At 38.8% G+C, this 12857-nt stretch overlaps 2 protein-coding genes across 2 annotated transcripts; one reads left to right on the forward strand and one right to left on the reverse strand.

Annotated features, from left to right (window-relative positions):
* The first annotated feature begins 151 nt into the window (after positions 1 to 151).
* Positions 152 to 4996, forward strand: LOC135638724 (ADP-ribosylation factor GTPase-activating protein AGD7-like). Its single transcript, XM_065152034.1, has 3 exons — positions 152 to 1277; positions 2584 to 2661; positions 4298 to 4996. The coding sequence occupies exons 1-3, from the start codon at positions 456 to 458 to the stop codon at positions 4775 to 4777; spliced, it is 1380 nt and encodes a 459-aa protein (XP_065008106.1). The 5' UTR covers positions 152 to 455; the 3' UTR covers positions 4778 to 4996.
* A 4837-nt stretch (positions 4997 to 9833) lies between these two features.
* On the reverse strand, positions 9834 to 12802 carry LOC135638660 (uncharacterized). Its single transcript, XM_065151909.1, has 5 exons — positions 12439 to 12802; positions 11139 to 11280; positions 10786 to 11006; positions 10503 to 10679; positions 9834 to 10328 (listed from the first exon to the last, which is right to left on the reverse strand). Exons 1-5 carry the CDS (start codon positions 12634 to 12636, stop codon positions 10242 to 10244), a joined length of 825 nt encoding a protein of 274 aa, XP_065007981.1. The 5' UTR covers positions 12637 to 12802; the 3' UTR covers positions 9834 to 10241.
* Positions 12803 to 12857: the final 55 nt, after the last annotated feature.

Consider the following 12857-nt stretch of genomic DNA (forward strand, 5'->3'; position numbering starts at 1 on the left):
ATGTCTCCCGTGATATTATCGATTGGATATTTAGCTAACAAATGCTTCTCGTTATTAATTTACATCATATCTTTATATATTATAAATATTGGTAAGCCGAAAAACCCGCATGAAGGAGAAGCCCATCCGGTGATGGCCCAAAAGGAAAAGCCACGGTGCTCGGTGATCCAAGTCTCTGGCTGGGAATGACCTTTCCCAATCGCCACCCTCACCTGATTCTTGCCAATTAAGTGAGCGTTTCTTCGGTACCGTGGCCCCCTAGCCTGCTGGAGGAGATCGACGGAGAGGAGGACGAAGATGCTCGCCGAATCCCTCAAGCCTCTCCCCCTCGATCCCTCCCTCGCTAGTGTCGCGATCTGATTTTTGTTCTCCTCCCGCCGTTCATCCTTCTTGGGATCGAACCCTCTTCCTTCTTGGAACCGCCGATCCGGAATTTGTCGGGATCGGGATCCGAAATGGCGGCCGCCTCGGCCTCGCGTCGCCTCCGCGAGCTCCAATCGCAGCCGGGAAACAAGACGTGCGTCGACTGCGCCCAGAAGAACCCGCAGTGGGCCTCCGTCTCCTACGGCGTCTTCATGTGCCTCGAGTGCTCCGGCAAGCACCGTGGCCTCGGCGTCCACATCAGCTTCGTCCGATCCGTTACCATGGACTCCTGGTCCGAGATCCAACTCAAGAAGATGGAGGCCGGAGGCAACGACCGCCTCAACGCCTTCCTCGCCCGCTACGGCGTCCCCAAGGAGACCGACATCGTCGCCAAGTACAATACCCGGGGCGCCGCCGTTTATCGTGACCGCATCCTGGCCTTGGCCGAGGGTCGCTCGTGGCAGGACCCACCGATCGTCAAAGAATCGCTCAATTCTGGTGCCAAGCCGCCTTTGGGGCGGAGTGGTGGGAAAGGCGGCCACCAGTCGAGTAACGGAGGCTGGGATAGTTGGGACAACGATGACTACCAGTCCTCCTCCTATTCTGATATGAGGAGGAATCAATCAACGGGCAACTTTAGGACCGGGAGCGGTAGCGGGATTGGTGGGGCACCCCCGCCGCCCAGATCTAGATCAACAGAGGATATCTATACCAGGGCGCAGCTGGAGGCGTCGGCTGCAAACAAGGAGAGCTTTTTCTCCAGGAAGATGGCTGAAAATGATTCTCGCCCTGAAGGGATCCCACCATCGCAGGGGGGGAAGTACGTGGGATTTGGTTCCACGCCACCGCCGCCTCCTCAGAGTAATAATTCACAAGGTGATATGCTCCGAGACACAGTTTCGATTGTCTCTCAGGTGATGAACAATCCACATAAAAATTGCCTACGTTTTAGATTTACATGTTGCAATCCTATCAATTATCTGAGGTTAAGTGACCTTGCATATTTTGCTTATCCAAATGTAAAACTGTAACTACACCTTTAGAACCAAAGATGCAGTCTCTTGCTCTTTTACATTGTTCTCCAGAATACATCAACTAGAGTTGTCATTACTGTAAAGTATCTGCAGAAAGACAGATTGCAGACCATGCTATAATTACTATTTCCTTGACTCTAGCATAGTTCAAGACTGAGGACCTTCTTGTAATTAAGTAATTTGTTCTTTTGCAATAATGGAAACAGCAACATAATTTCATACGAAAAATACTGTCGGGTTCTTTGTTTAAAAGTTAGCATGTTCTAGTTTGTCCACAAATTTATACTGATATCACGCTAATGTGCTTCACTGTGGGTTAACCTGGAAGTCTTGGATATTTTGTCTGTTGTAAGTATATAGTTTAAGCATCAGCAAAAGAATGGTGGTTGGTCTGTCAAAACTTGCTCTTTGCTAGGTGATTATGCTGATCATAGATGTCCCTCTAAAGAACTTAATTACAAACTTTTGAAGCAAATTTTGGACCGTGACTATCCCAGTTTGGAAGATGAAGCAGATTTTTTCAACTAACAAGATTGGGACTAGAAGCTCCTGTGCAAAAATTTCATGAACAACCTTCTCTATAATATTTCATATGCTTATACACATCAAGGTTTGTCATAAAGCATAAATTATAAGATAGTCAATTGTCATATAAGATACAAATAATAACATAAAAAATAATGAAGTTTTTTAAGGGCAGTCTACATTTATTTCCATTAGGCCAACCCAATGATTATTTGTTTTGCATCCATTTTCAATTTTCTTTTTGTAAATGTTCAGCTAGATTTTTACTACGTAAGTCCGACCACCTTAGGGCTTGGGACTAGCCAGGGAGGATATATGCACAAAAATTCAAGTTACTTATACAAGATTCTATCTGTGGTGAATTATGTGAAATGTTGCCATAAGCACATTTTGCATATTTAATGAGACCTCCACTTTCCTGTTCTTTTTTTGAGCACATCATTCTCTTTCTTCACCATCAGCCATGCATTTTTTCTTGTTACATCTCTCTCTGTTTGTTTGTGCTTTTTTTTTGTATCTATAATTCTAACTGCAAGTTCCACTTGTTTCCACTGTTCACAATTTATTAATTTTCCCTTTTATTTGAGTATATCATTTCAGTTTCTAGGTTCCGAACTAGTTATCTTGAATAAACTCACATAACTATTTTTCATTTTGATAGGGTCTTGGCCGGCTATCCTTAGTTGCAAGCTCTGCTGCTAGTGTTGTCCAAGCAGGCACAAAGGAGTTGACTTCCAAGGTATTGTTTATGGATGTCTCAGATTTGCTCAATGCATGTAGGAGAATGTTAGCTTCCCTTTGTTGTTTTTTGCTGCCACTGTATATAACATTCGGATTCTGTATCGTTTATAAAATTTTATATAATGCCCTCTTAATACCTGTCTTCAAGACCTCTATTTCTCTAGGAGAGATTTTCATTATTTTAGGTAATGTTCTTAATCTAGTCTTACCAATTAACACAATCATTCAGAACAGTATTTATGAACACCGTCATCACTATCAGTGGTCATTATTGTATCTGTAATGTCTGTTTTAATAAAATTTTCATGTAAATTCTATACGGAAAAAAGAACTCAATGATTTGGCATTGTGCTCCTAAACATGAATCAAGAAACTATAATTTCTGTGACTGACAACAAAAAAAGTTTGATGGCAAGAGGGTTCAACAGTATATAAACTAGTGTTCTCTTTATAACAATCATCTCTGTTACATTATAAGCTTATATAGCAAGAGTTTTCCCTTCAATCGGAACAATCACATAAAAGATGTCTCATGGAGACCATTATTCTATTAAGTCTCCACATCTGTGCTGTGAGCATGGGTATGAATATGGGATAACAACGGGATAAGCTGCAGATAATGCCAATGCATAAACTCTTGAAACATATGGTAGTACATTACATGGATAAAATAATGAAAAGTAATTGAAATGTATAATATTTCATGCCAAACAATGACATCCGTTTATAGTGTCATCAAATATTGTTATTTCATGAGAACCAGCAAATATCTAGCATCCTAGCCTATTTATCAGAAGAAATATTTTTCTCAATATAGTACCACAAATATATAGAGTAATTTAGGACAAATCATTATTTTTATCTTTTTATGCTTATTACAAATGACATAAGAAGTCAACATTTAAGAAAAAAATTAGTTTCTGTGGCAGAATGTATAGAAGTATCTCCTAAGTGCCATATAACTATCAGGTCATTTTGATAAAGAATTAAGATTCAAATGCTATAGAAAGTATCCGATGGACATCCAAGGAGTAACTTATAAGCACCATGTTCGGCATGTGTTTAGCATGAATGTGACAAGCAATTTTTAAGTATCCATGTTTCATAGCTTCGTCGTGTTTGTATGTATGTATGTACTTTTTGATGAAACATCATTTAAGTTGAGTTTGAAGTAGATGCTCATTTGAGTAGTGATGTTCAGATCCAAGTACTTAATAGAATAGTTGTGGTGATGGTGATACTGCCCCAAGCAGACATTAATTGCAAGAAGGGACTTAATGATGTCAACCGTAAATAGTTGGGATCTATACCATATCATGTCATATGTAGTCACAGGTCAGCTTTTCTGTTTTTTCCATTATTTTTGTCATTATTTTAGCTATTAGCCTAGTTGCACATTGTTATCGTTGTTGTTTGCTCTGTGCTTGCTTGTAGACTTTTCTTTTTTGAATTAGTTTTTATTTCTTTTCATGGATGATATCTTGTTGGCAACTTTTGAACAGTCATAGGATATTGTCAGAGAATTTATGAATATTTATGTTATATCGGGTTTTTGCATTTATGCTTCCTGTTCTATGTATTGCAAGAATCTTATTATATATACAATAATATATGTCCTTATTTTTGTAACACAGATGAAGGAGTCAGGATACGATCAGAAGGTCAATGAAACTGTGAGTGTGGTAGCCACAAAATCCACTGAAATTGGGCAGAGGACATGGGGAATCATGAAAGGTGTCATGGCAATGGCATCGCAAAAAGTTGAGGAATACAGTAACGAAGGGATCAGCTGGAAGGTGGATGATTGGTCACAGAAGGAAAGTGTAAAAAATGGATACTATCAAGGGTTTGGTGAGGACAATAGGAGTTGGAATTCACCTCAAGAGAATCCAAACAAGCATTACAATTCTGTGAGCTCTTCCTGGGATAACTGGGACGAGAAAGAAAGGAGAGAAGAACCTAGGAAAGGAACACAAAGTAGTGAAAGCTGGGCAGGTTGGGATGACATGAAAGATGATGATGGCTATGCTAATTACCACTATAGCTCATCAAACAATGCTGCCAATCAAAATGGAAAATCTGGTTCATCGTGGACGGATGGTGGATTTCTGTGAGGTTGATCTGTTCTCTTAATCCCTTTTCCTTTATTATGTTCTAAATACAGTAGAGGTGTGTTTATTAAAGTTTATATTGTTAAAACTGTTGGAGGTTAGTTCTGGATTTTCATTTTCTCTATAAGCTGTATCTGCAATCTTTACCATTCTGCTATTACCAACTTTGCAACCTAAAGATATGCTTGTGTAGAAATAAATGACCACTCCCTGAAGTTCCAACTTGTCGGTGTTCTGATCATAACTTGTGCTTTCAAGTGCAGCTTTGTCTCTACTTTGCTTCAACTATCAAGTTTGGGGTTTGGTGCCATGATCATGTTTTTTGTTCACAAGAGTTATGAAAAGTGGCTTTTCATATGCTAAAACATGTAGGCATCTTGATGAAAAGTGGCTCATCTTGATTTTGAGACAGGAATGATGCCATTGAGCATTTGCGTCGATGCGAATCCCTTTTGCGTCCACTTGTCATTATATATATATATATATATCTTTTTAAATTACAATTGTCACTTTAATTCAGGGCGTTCTTTCTGACTGACGTGGCAGCCACCTTCACCGACTTAGAGAAATATCTCTACATATGTGTTCACACAAACAGTGTATTTCCCGCTGCCCCTCTCTTCTTACACCTGGTCATGTCCTCTTAACCCCGAGGGCCGTCTCGTCCGATCGATCCGACCACCTCTCAGCCCAAAAATTTCTCCCTCGGCCACCGATCGCCGCTCGACCTCTGCCTTGGTCAGCAGCCCGATCGGTGATGACCGTCGCGCTGTACATGTCCCTCGACGACGTCATCAAGAACATCAAGAAGGCGCGACCTCGGAGGTGTCTTCGCGACGCTGGCTCCGCCCGTCGCTTGCCCAATCTTTCGGTTAACTACTTCGTCCCTTGCTCGACGGAGAAGGTATGTTCATGGTCTCCGGCGATTTTTGGGGTTATTCATTTAGATCTCCGGCCCAGATGGGTTGCCCTTCTTCGACGGTTAGGGTTTCCTCGATGGAGACGAGCACCAAGCTTGTATCTCCAACTTGGATTATAGGGTGTCAAACGACGACATCAAGGCAATACTTGGTTGCCTTTTCTACTTCATATTACACTTCATTAATTGTGATGTTTCTTCATTCTTCTACTTTAGGTTTGGTTGTTATTATTGTTGTCAGGCTTCTTCCACACTCTTCTTTGTTTGACTATCGGAACATAATTTTGTTAAGTCTCCAAGCTTTGTTCGTTTACTTGTTCTTCTTCCAAGTCTTCTTGGTTCTTGAAACTGACTGTCAAGATTCTTGATCTATTTGTTGTATGTATTATTCTGCTTCGATCAGATGCATTGCCTTTCAGTTGGATTGATTCTGTGATATACTTGTTAGACTTTTTTTGACGCTCTTCTTTGTTCGTTTACTTGTTCTTCTTCCAAGTCTTGTTGTTTCTTGAAACTGACTGTCAAGATTCTTGATCTATTTGTTGTATGTATTGTTCTGCTTCGATCAGATGCATTGCTTTTCAGTTGGATTGATCCTGCGATATACTTGTTTGACTTTTTTTTGCGCTCTTCTTTGTTCGTTACTAGCACCATAGAATTCTTCTTTTACGGTTATGGTTTTCCATATAGCTGTGTATTGTTCAGATGGAATGTTGCTTTTTCACGTATTCTTGTTCTTTGTTAATGCTGCTGAGTTGTATGTCCTTTGACTTCTTGTTGTTCATAATCTCTTTGCCTTGTTGATTTTAACACTTGTTTGTCGTTTATGTTTTCTCTCTTTCTGATCATCTGCTTCGCTTCTGTCTCCAATTGATTCTGTACTCTTGATGATCTGCTGTTCTCTGACTTGTTCCACTCTTGTTTGTTTCATAACCAGAACGAACGTACATATCTTCCCTTGCAATTGTGCTTTACCATTCAGCCTCGTTTCAATTACTCCAATGGAGTGTTTTCGTTCGTCATGAATTTTTCACTTGTTGGAAGTCTCTTCGTCTTCTTGAATTAACAAGATTCTCGAGACATTTATTGTTGTTGTTGTTGTTGTTGTTTTGATCGGCTGCATTGTTTCTCTTCTCTATTAATTTGATTTTGTATTCTCGACCGATCTTGATTTTTGATTATTTTCTGTTGGATCTTGGTATCTCAAATTGTGCTGATGCTCTTACAGTGTCCTTTGCTTCTTCGTTGTTCTTGTTCTTGTTGCATTTCTTCCATGCTCTTGCAAATTGTGCTTTGCCATGTATGTGGCCGTATGTTGTTTAGGCAGTCTTCTTGGTGTTTCGTGGGTTGTTGGTCTCTGTCGAGCATTTGAGATTTGTGTTCTTTGGCTTGCTGTTCGACGTCTTTTCAAAATTTCAAAATTCTCGAGTCATTTGTTGTTTGTGTTTATCTTTTTTCAATTAAACTGCATAGCTTCTTTATCGAACTGAACTGATTCTGTGTTCTTTACGGATCTTGATTTTACTTCCTTTTGGTTGAATCAAAGATTCTCGAGTCTCGAGCCTTTGGTTGTTGTTCGTGTGCTTCTGTTTCTTAATCAGTTGCATTGCTTAACCGTCGAACTGATTTTATATTCTTGACTATTTTTCCTTTTTCATGTGAGGTGTTGATGGGAACTGACTGATGTTTTGGTACATAACAGAATGATGGAATGATCTGAGAATTTTTTTGTTCTTTCAATTTTGTTCCTTGTTTCATTGTTTATATAGAAATCTGATTTGCTTAATTCAAAAGTTCGACGCTGCAGGCAAGCGAGAGCCTGTGATTGCGGCGCTTCAGCGACATTTCTTATTTTCCGACGTCATACAGTTTCGATGCAAAGCACGATTAAGTTTCAACAAAGAGCAGTCTAACGCTTTCGAAAATATTATTTTCAAGAAATCCTTGCGGCAATGGTAATCACGAATTCCCAACAACGAGCAACAAACAAAATCATTAGGGATAAAAATTGTTAAAATCTTATGTGAAGTTATTAAAAAAAATATAGAACAAGAAATATAAAAAATAAATCGTGTGAACACGAGGGATAGAGGTAGGACGAGTAGTAACAATTTTTTTTTTTCAATGATAGATAGGAGAGTGGCAAAGAATAAGAAAAATAATAATAATTTGAAAATTTTGGACAGCTATGAAAAATAATAACAATTTTTTCAATGATAGATAGGAGAGTGGCAAAGAGCGAGTTTTTAATATGAAAATCACGCACCTCTATAGGTTTTGTAAATAATGAAATCATTTCATTAAAAAAAAAAGAAAACTGTTAATAAAAAAATAATTAATTTTGGGATGTTTTTGAGAAAATGTAAAATGAACACGTGCGAGGCTCGAGCGTAGGAAAAGCTCGAAAGCTTCTTGCAATGTGTCACGCTCTTTATGTATAAATTTGTATACAAAATAAATTTTTTTAATGTAAAAAATTTTAATTACGTAAAAGTAATTTTTTTTTTTTTCGCTGTTTCTAATATTTTAATTATACTTTTTAAAATAAAGTAGATATTTTAATTTAATAATTTTTTTTAAAGTAGCATTTATTTTAAAACATTTATTTTAAGTGTTGCCAACCTGCTAATCATAAATTATTTAACAAATAGTTCTATTTGTTTTTTTAATGCACCTGAATCCTGACCAAGTCCAGCTGGCGTCACGAAAAATACCTGAACACCAAATATATGACCATCGAAGATCAGTCTTGTAAAGCACTATTTTATATAGAAGAACAATAAAATAAAATGTTATATCTACCAGACCTACCTTTCAACCAAGAACATGCTCTCGAGATATTTCAAGCAAGTCATGATGGGTAACCACAATGCTGATGGAGGTGCTATAATTTAGTAAAACTATAGCTTCCTTGATAAGGGGAGATCGGGACGCCTATCAATCTTGACCAGGGGAGAAACAGAGCAACACCAATGCTAGACATAAAACCCAAAAAAAAAATCCCAAAAGAACACAAGTAAATTGTTCAACATACCTTCCTTGATATCTATCACCAATGCTCTTCATTGGATTATTATCATGCAAGTCAATGTGCACAAGGAAAAACAGCATATAACCATGACCAGCTTCAAACTAAAATTGTTCAACATACCTTCCTTGATATCACCAATGCTGTCCATAATGAGAATTTAACTACTACCAACTGCATCAGCCACAAATCTATCACTTCCACTTATGCTCTTTATTGGATTATTATCATGTAACTCAAACTTTGAAACCTTAGCCTTGACTTTTAAGTATTACAAAATCAGAGTTTTTTTTTTTTTAACTCTTTGATCAACCAAACCAGACATAATATTTTAACCAATAATAAATTTTATATGCACATTCCAGGATTTTTAATACAAAAAAGGAGGAAGAGATGCAACACAGTTATCGGAAAAGCAGTTCAAAGTGGAACAGAGAAAAAAAAAGGGTGAAAAGACTGTTTAAGAAAAAGATATTTTAGTTGGTTGATCCATGCACATATCCTGATATCAAGGCATCAAAACAATCTACTTGCAATGACAAATCTCATTGTACAATTCTAATTACAGCTCTAAGCACTCTTTTAACCCAAACATATATTAGAGAGAATAGTTACCATGCAAGCAAGATATATTAGAGAGGTTAATATCTAACGAATGAAAATGCACAAGGATGAGTTGTGTTACCATTTTGCCTAAGAGCGAGTACTTTGAATCCGAACCAGGATGTTAAAAGCAGGTTCATAACATCCTCATTCGAGTGCCTTTATTGAGAGCACCCTCTTCCTCCCATGTATATATACCTTGTTCAGGTCATGGAACCACAACACAACACCATGAAAGCCATACTCAGCGATAACCATCCATGCCATAGCCAAGCAAACTTGCTCTGTCAAGCAGACGTTTCAGAGATTATTATGAACTTAAACCAAACACAAACAGTAGTCCTGGAAGGCACCATTTAAACAATAACATATCAACTCACGATGTTGCAATGCAACCTACTCAGAGTTCGTCATTTCTTTCAAGCATCTACTAGTCGACTTCTACTCAGCTTCCTACTCCCTGCATGTCTCAACTATAATAGTTTCATCACTCAAGATAATCAGATACATGGATCAAAACAGCTTTAATCAACTATTAGCAGAATAAACAACTTATTGTCATCCACAATCTCTCTGTTTTCTGAACTTAACAAACAAGCTGGAACAAAATATGAACCCTCTACAACAGTAACTGAAAAAAAAGGCTTCTTTCCTCCTTAAAAAAAACTTACATCATTGGAGATGAGATGAGCCACCTTCTCAAAAAAAAAAAAAAAGTAAAATTATTTCTTTTGAGCAAACAGCTCACTCACCTTTTTTATATCCCCTGCACTGGCTGTAACAAGATCCTGATTTGTTATTAATTGTGGCACATAATGAGGAAAGCTCAATTACCAACTCAAACATACACTTTCAAGCTCTTTCTTGGTTACCCATTTATATCTCACAACCATAATTGAACAATTGATATATGCAACCTAGAACATGTCTGGATGGAAACGACCTGGAATAGAATTAGCTTCTTGTGCCTTCTGAAGATGGATCTTCAATGTGTAATTGTGCATCTGCGAAAAACAAGTAGCTTTTCACCATTCAAACAAAAGAAAATTAAGTCAGGAGGAGGATTATCAAACACCAGGCATGTCAGAACCACACAACATTATGTTAACCTTAGATTCCTCAAACTACCTACCTGGCTAAAACTAAAACATTAGCAGACACCAGAGACCTCTATTTACCTCCAATGCCCGGACTTGCTCTTGATACTGGCAAATAGCATGCTTCAAATGTTGCACCTCCCTAATCTTCTCCTCATTCTCTGAATTTCGCTCGTGCTGAATAGCAACAGCCCTCTTTAGGATCTGGTTGTCTCTGACTAAGCAATGGAGTTGCTCCTTTAACAAATTACTCTCATTCTGCTTAATGAAACCAAACCAAGGGGAGGACCAAAAATTAAAAGCAAGACAATAATAAAAAAACATGCTTCTACCGTAACAGAATTCAGTGTTCAAAGTTATCTACCTCTACTACTGCTGTAGTCTGAGCAACAACATCTCCTTCAAAAGCTTCCAAGATCTTCATTGCACGACCACGCACATCACCCAAATCTGAGGCATTCATCATTTCCTTTACAAATATATCAACCCAAGAAGTTCCTTTTCCGGCTTCCCCAGACTGGAAGTCTACCCCATCATTCTCAGAGACTTCAACTTTCTCTCCAGATGTCTGTGAATTCATGACACCTGGATTGCATCATCAGATGAATGGTCAAATAGAAAAATGCAAAAGGTTTCCACACACCACAATAGCAGCATCACCCGTATAGTCAAACTGAGATGGATGTGATGGTATCAAAAGGAAATACAAACACTAACCTTCAAGAACACTATCATTTGATTGTAAATCAGAGATCACTCCTTCAGTGCTCAAAGAACCATCACCAAGGCACAGAGCATGGAGACTCTTTATGGCATCATCAATTTTGTGATCTTGAGTATTCAAAACTGTTTCAACAACCTGAAACACATCAAATTGTTCAAGGTCATCAAAACCTGGGTAATAGCATTTCCTAATTGGCAGAAAAAAGGAAGAAAATCAGTATCAATTTGTGAATGACGCCATCCCTCAACTGATTAGACTTAAGTGTAGCTCATTCAATATATTTGCTCACTAAATGAATAAAATAATGATGACAGATTATAATTGTCAATAAAGATTATCTTGTGTGTATGCATTAATCACTTCATAGAGCATTTTGTATAGCCTGATATAAATCTTAAGAATGAGTTCAAATAAGGACATCCTCCTGCCATGACAGAAATTGCCTGATATATCGTAAGACATCCATGGACTAACAGAAACAGCAAACATGGCACGTATGAAAGAAAATAAATCCATCAAAATAACACTCTTCCACCAGTTTGAAACTTGAATTCATGCATCGTGCATAAATCAAGAATCATTCCCTGATTCCTAAGCCACAAAAAAAATATGTTAGTAACAGGCAGAGGAATAGATAGAATGGCTAGGAAGAGAACGGAGGTCAATCAACAGCCAGATTTATACAATGGTAGTTATGAACGTAAGGACAGAGAGACAACAATAGAATGGAAATCGTTTTACCAGTTTGAATGTGATATGTAACCCACTGAGAATGGTGTCCTTAACATCTATCTCAGAGATGTGCAGAATGATGAATGTTAAAGACTTCGTTCAACCATTGACCACGAACGAGGAAAGAAGATGTTAAACCAATTGCTAGGACCAACTGTTTGCCCAACTTCATCAATTCAGCAAACGAGGTTCACTCAAGAACAAAGGAACTTATAAGCTTCGTAACTTCATAACCTCGAACCCATGTAACATCTTTTGTCCCTTTTGCATTCTCCTTTTAAAAAATCCCTAATGAAAGTCAGCAAGAAGGTTTGTGTTCGATGAAATACCAAAAGGTCTTAACCCAACTTGCTCGTGCATCTTGATCTTCAATCTATTCCACTAAAGCAGGTACCAACAAGCAAGGAAAGCAGGCTTTATCACGAAAGAAACGCGTTCTTGGAGGTTCTTGGATTTAGTTGATCCAAGAACACAATTCGTACAGCGGTATCACAACACATAACCAACCAACCAACCAGCTCAAAGAAGAGGAAAGGTGGGTGGAAGAGGGAGGAGCAATACCTTCCGGTCCATCGCGGGGAACATGCGGAGGAGTATGGAGAGTTTATCCTCGGATCCTAGGCCGAAGTCGGAGTTGGAGTGGCGGACAGGTGATCCGTAGCGAGCGCAGCGAGATCTCTTGGCCGACGGCGGAGGCGGCAACGGAGACCCGAAGATTTCCTCCAACCCTAGGCGCTTGCCGCAGATCCCCGCAGACATGGCAGCCGCGCCGTAGCCCCTGCGAGAAAGAAGGATCCTAGGGTTTCGATCGAAAGTTGCCCCCTCCTCTCCCCGGTTCTCGTGTTCTCCTCTCCCCACGAAAACCCTCGGCCGCTTCGCTGATTGCTTTCCTCGCGATCCGACTTCCCAAATGGCAGTTTCCCCTTTCTCTCTCTGTCGCCCTCCGCTTTTATCATTATTGAAAAGTTATCTCACCCACT

The sequence above is a fragment of the Musa acuminata genome, chromosome BXJ3-5 (genome assembly GCF_036884655.1).
Source record: "Musa acuminata AAA Group cultivar baxijiao chromosome BXJ3-5, Cavendish_Baxijiao_AAA, whole genome shotgun sequence".
NCBI classification, from domain to species: domain Eukaryota; kingdom Viridiplantae; phylum Streptophyta; class Magnoliopsida; order Zingiberales; family Musaceae; genus Musa; species Musa acuminata.

Coding starts and splice junctions, on each gene's coding strand:
- LOC135638724 (XM_065152034.1), top strand. CDS start 456: ATGGCGGCCGCCTCGGCCTCGCGTCGCCTCCGCGAGCTCCAATCGCAG. Junction 1,278..2,583: donor CAGTTTCGATTGTCTCTCAG/GTGATGAACAAT, acceptor TCATTTTGATAG/GGTCTTGGCCGGCTATCCTT. Junction 2,662..4,297: donor CAAAGGAGTTGACTTCCAAG/GTATTGTTTATG, acceptor TTTGTAACACAG/ATGAAGGAGTCAGGATACGA.
- LOC135638660 (XM_065151909.1), bottom strand. CDS start 12,636: ATGTCTGCGGGGATCTGCGGCAAGCGCCTAGGGTTGGAGGAAATCTTC. Junction 10,680..10,785: donor AGACTACAGCAGTAGTAGAG/GTAGATAACTTT, acceptor TTCATTAAGCAG/AATGAGAGTAATTTGTTAAA. Junction 10,329..10,502: donor AGCAAGTCCGGGCATTGGAG/GTAAATAGAGGT, acceptor TGTTTTTCGCAG/ATGCACAATTACACATTGAA.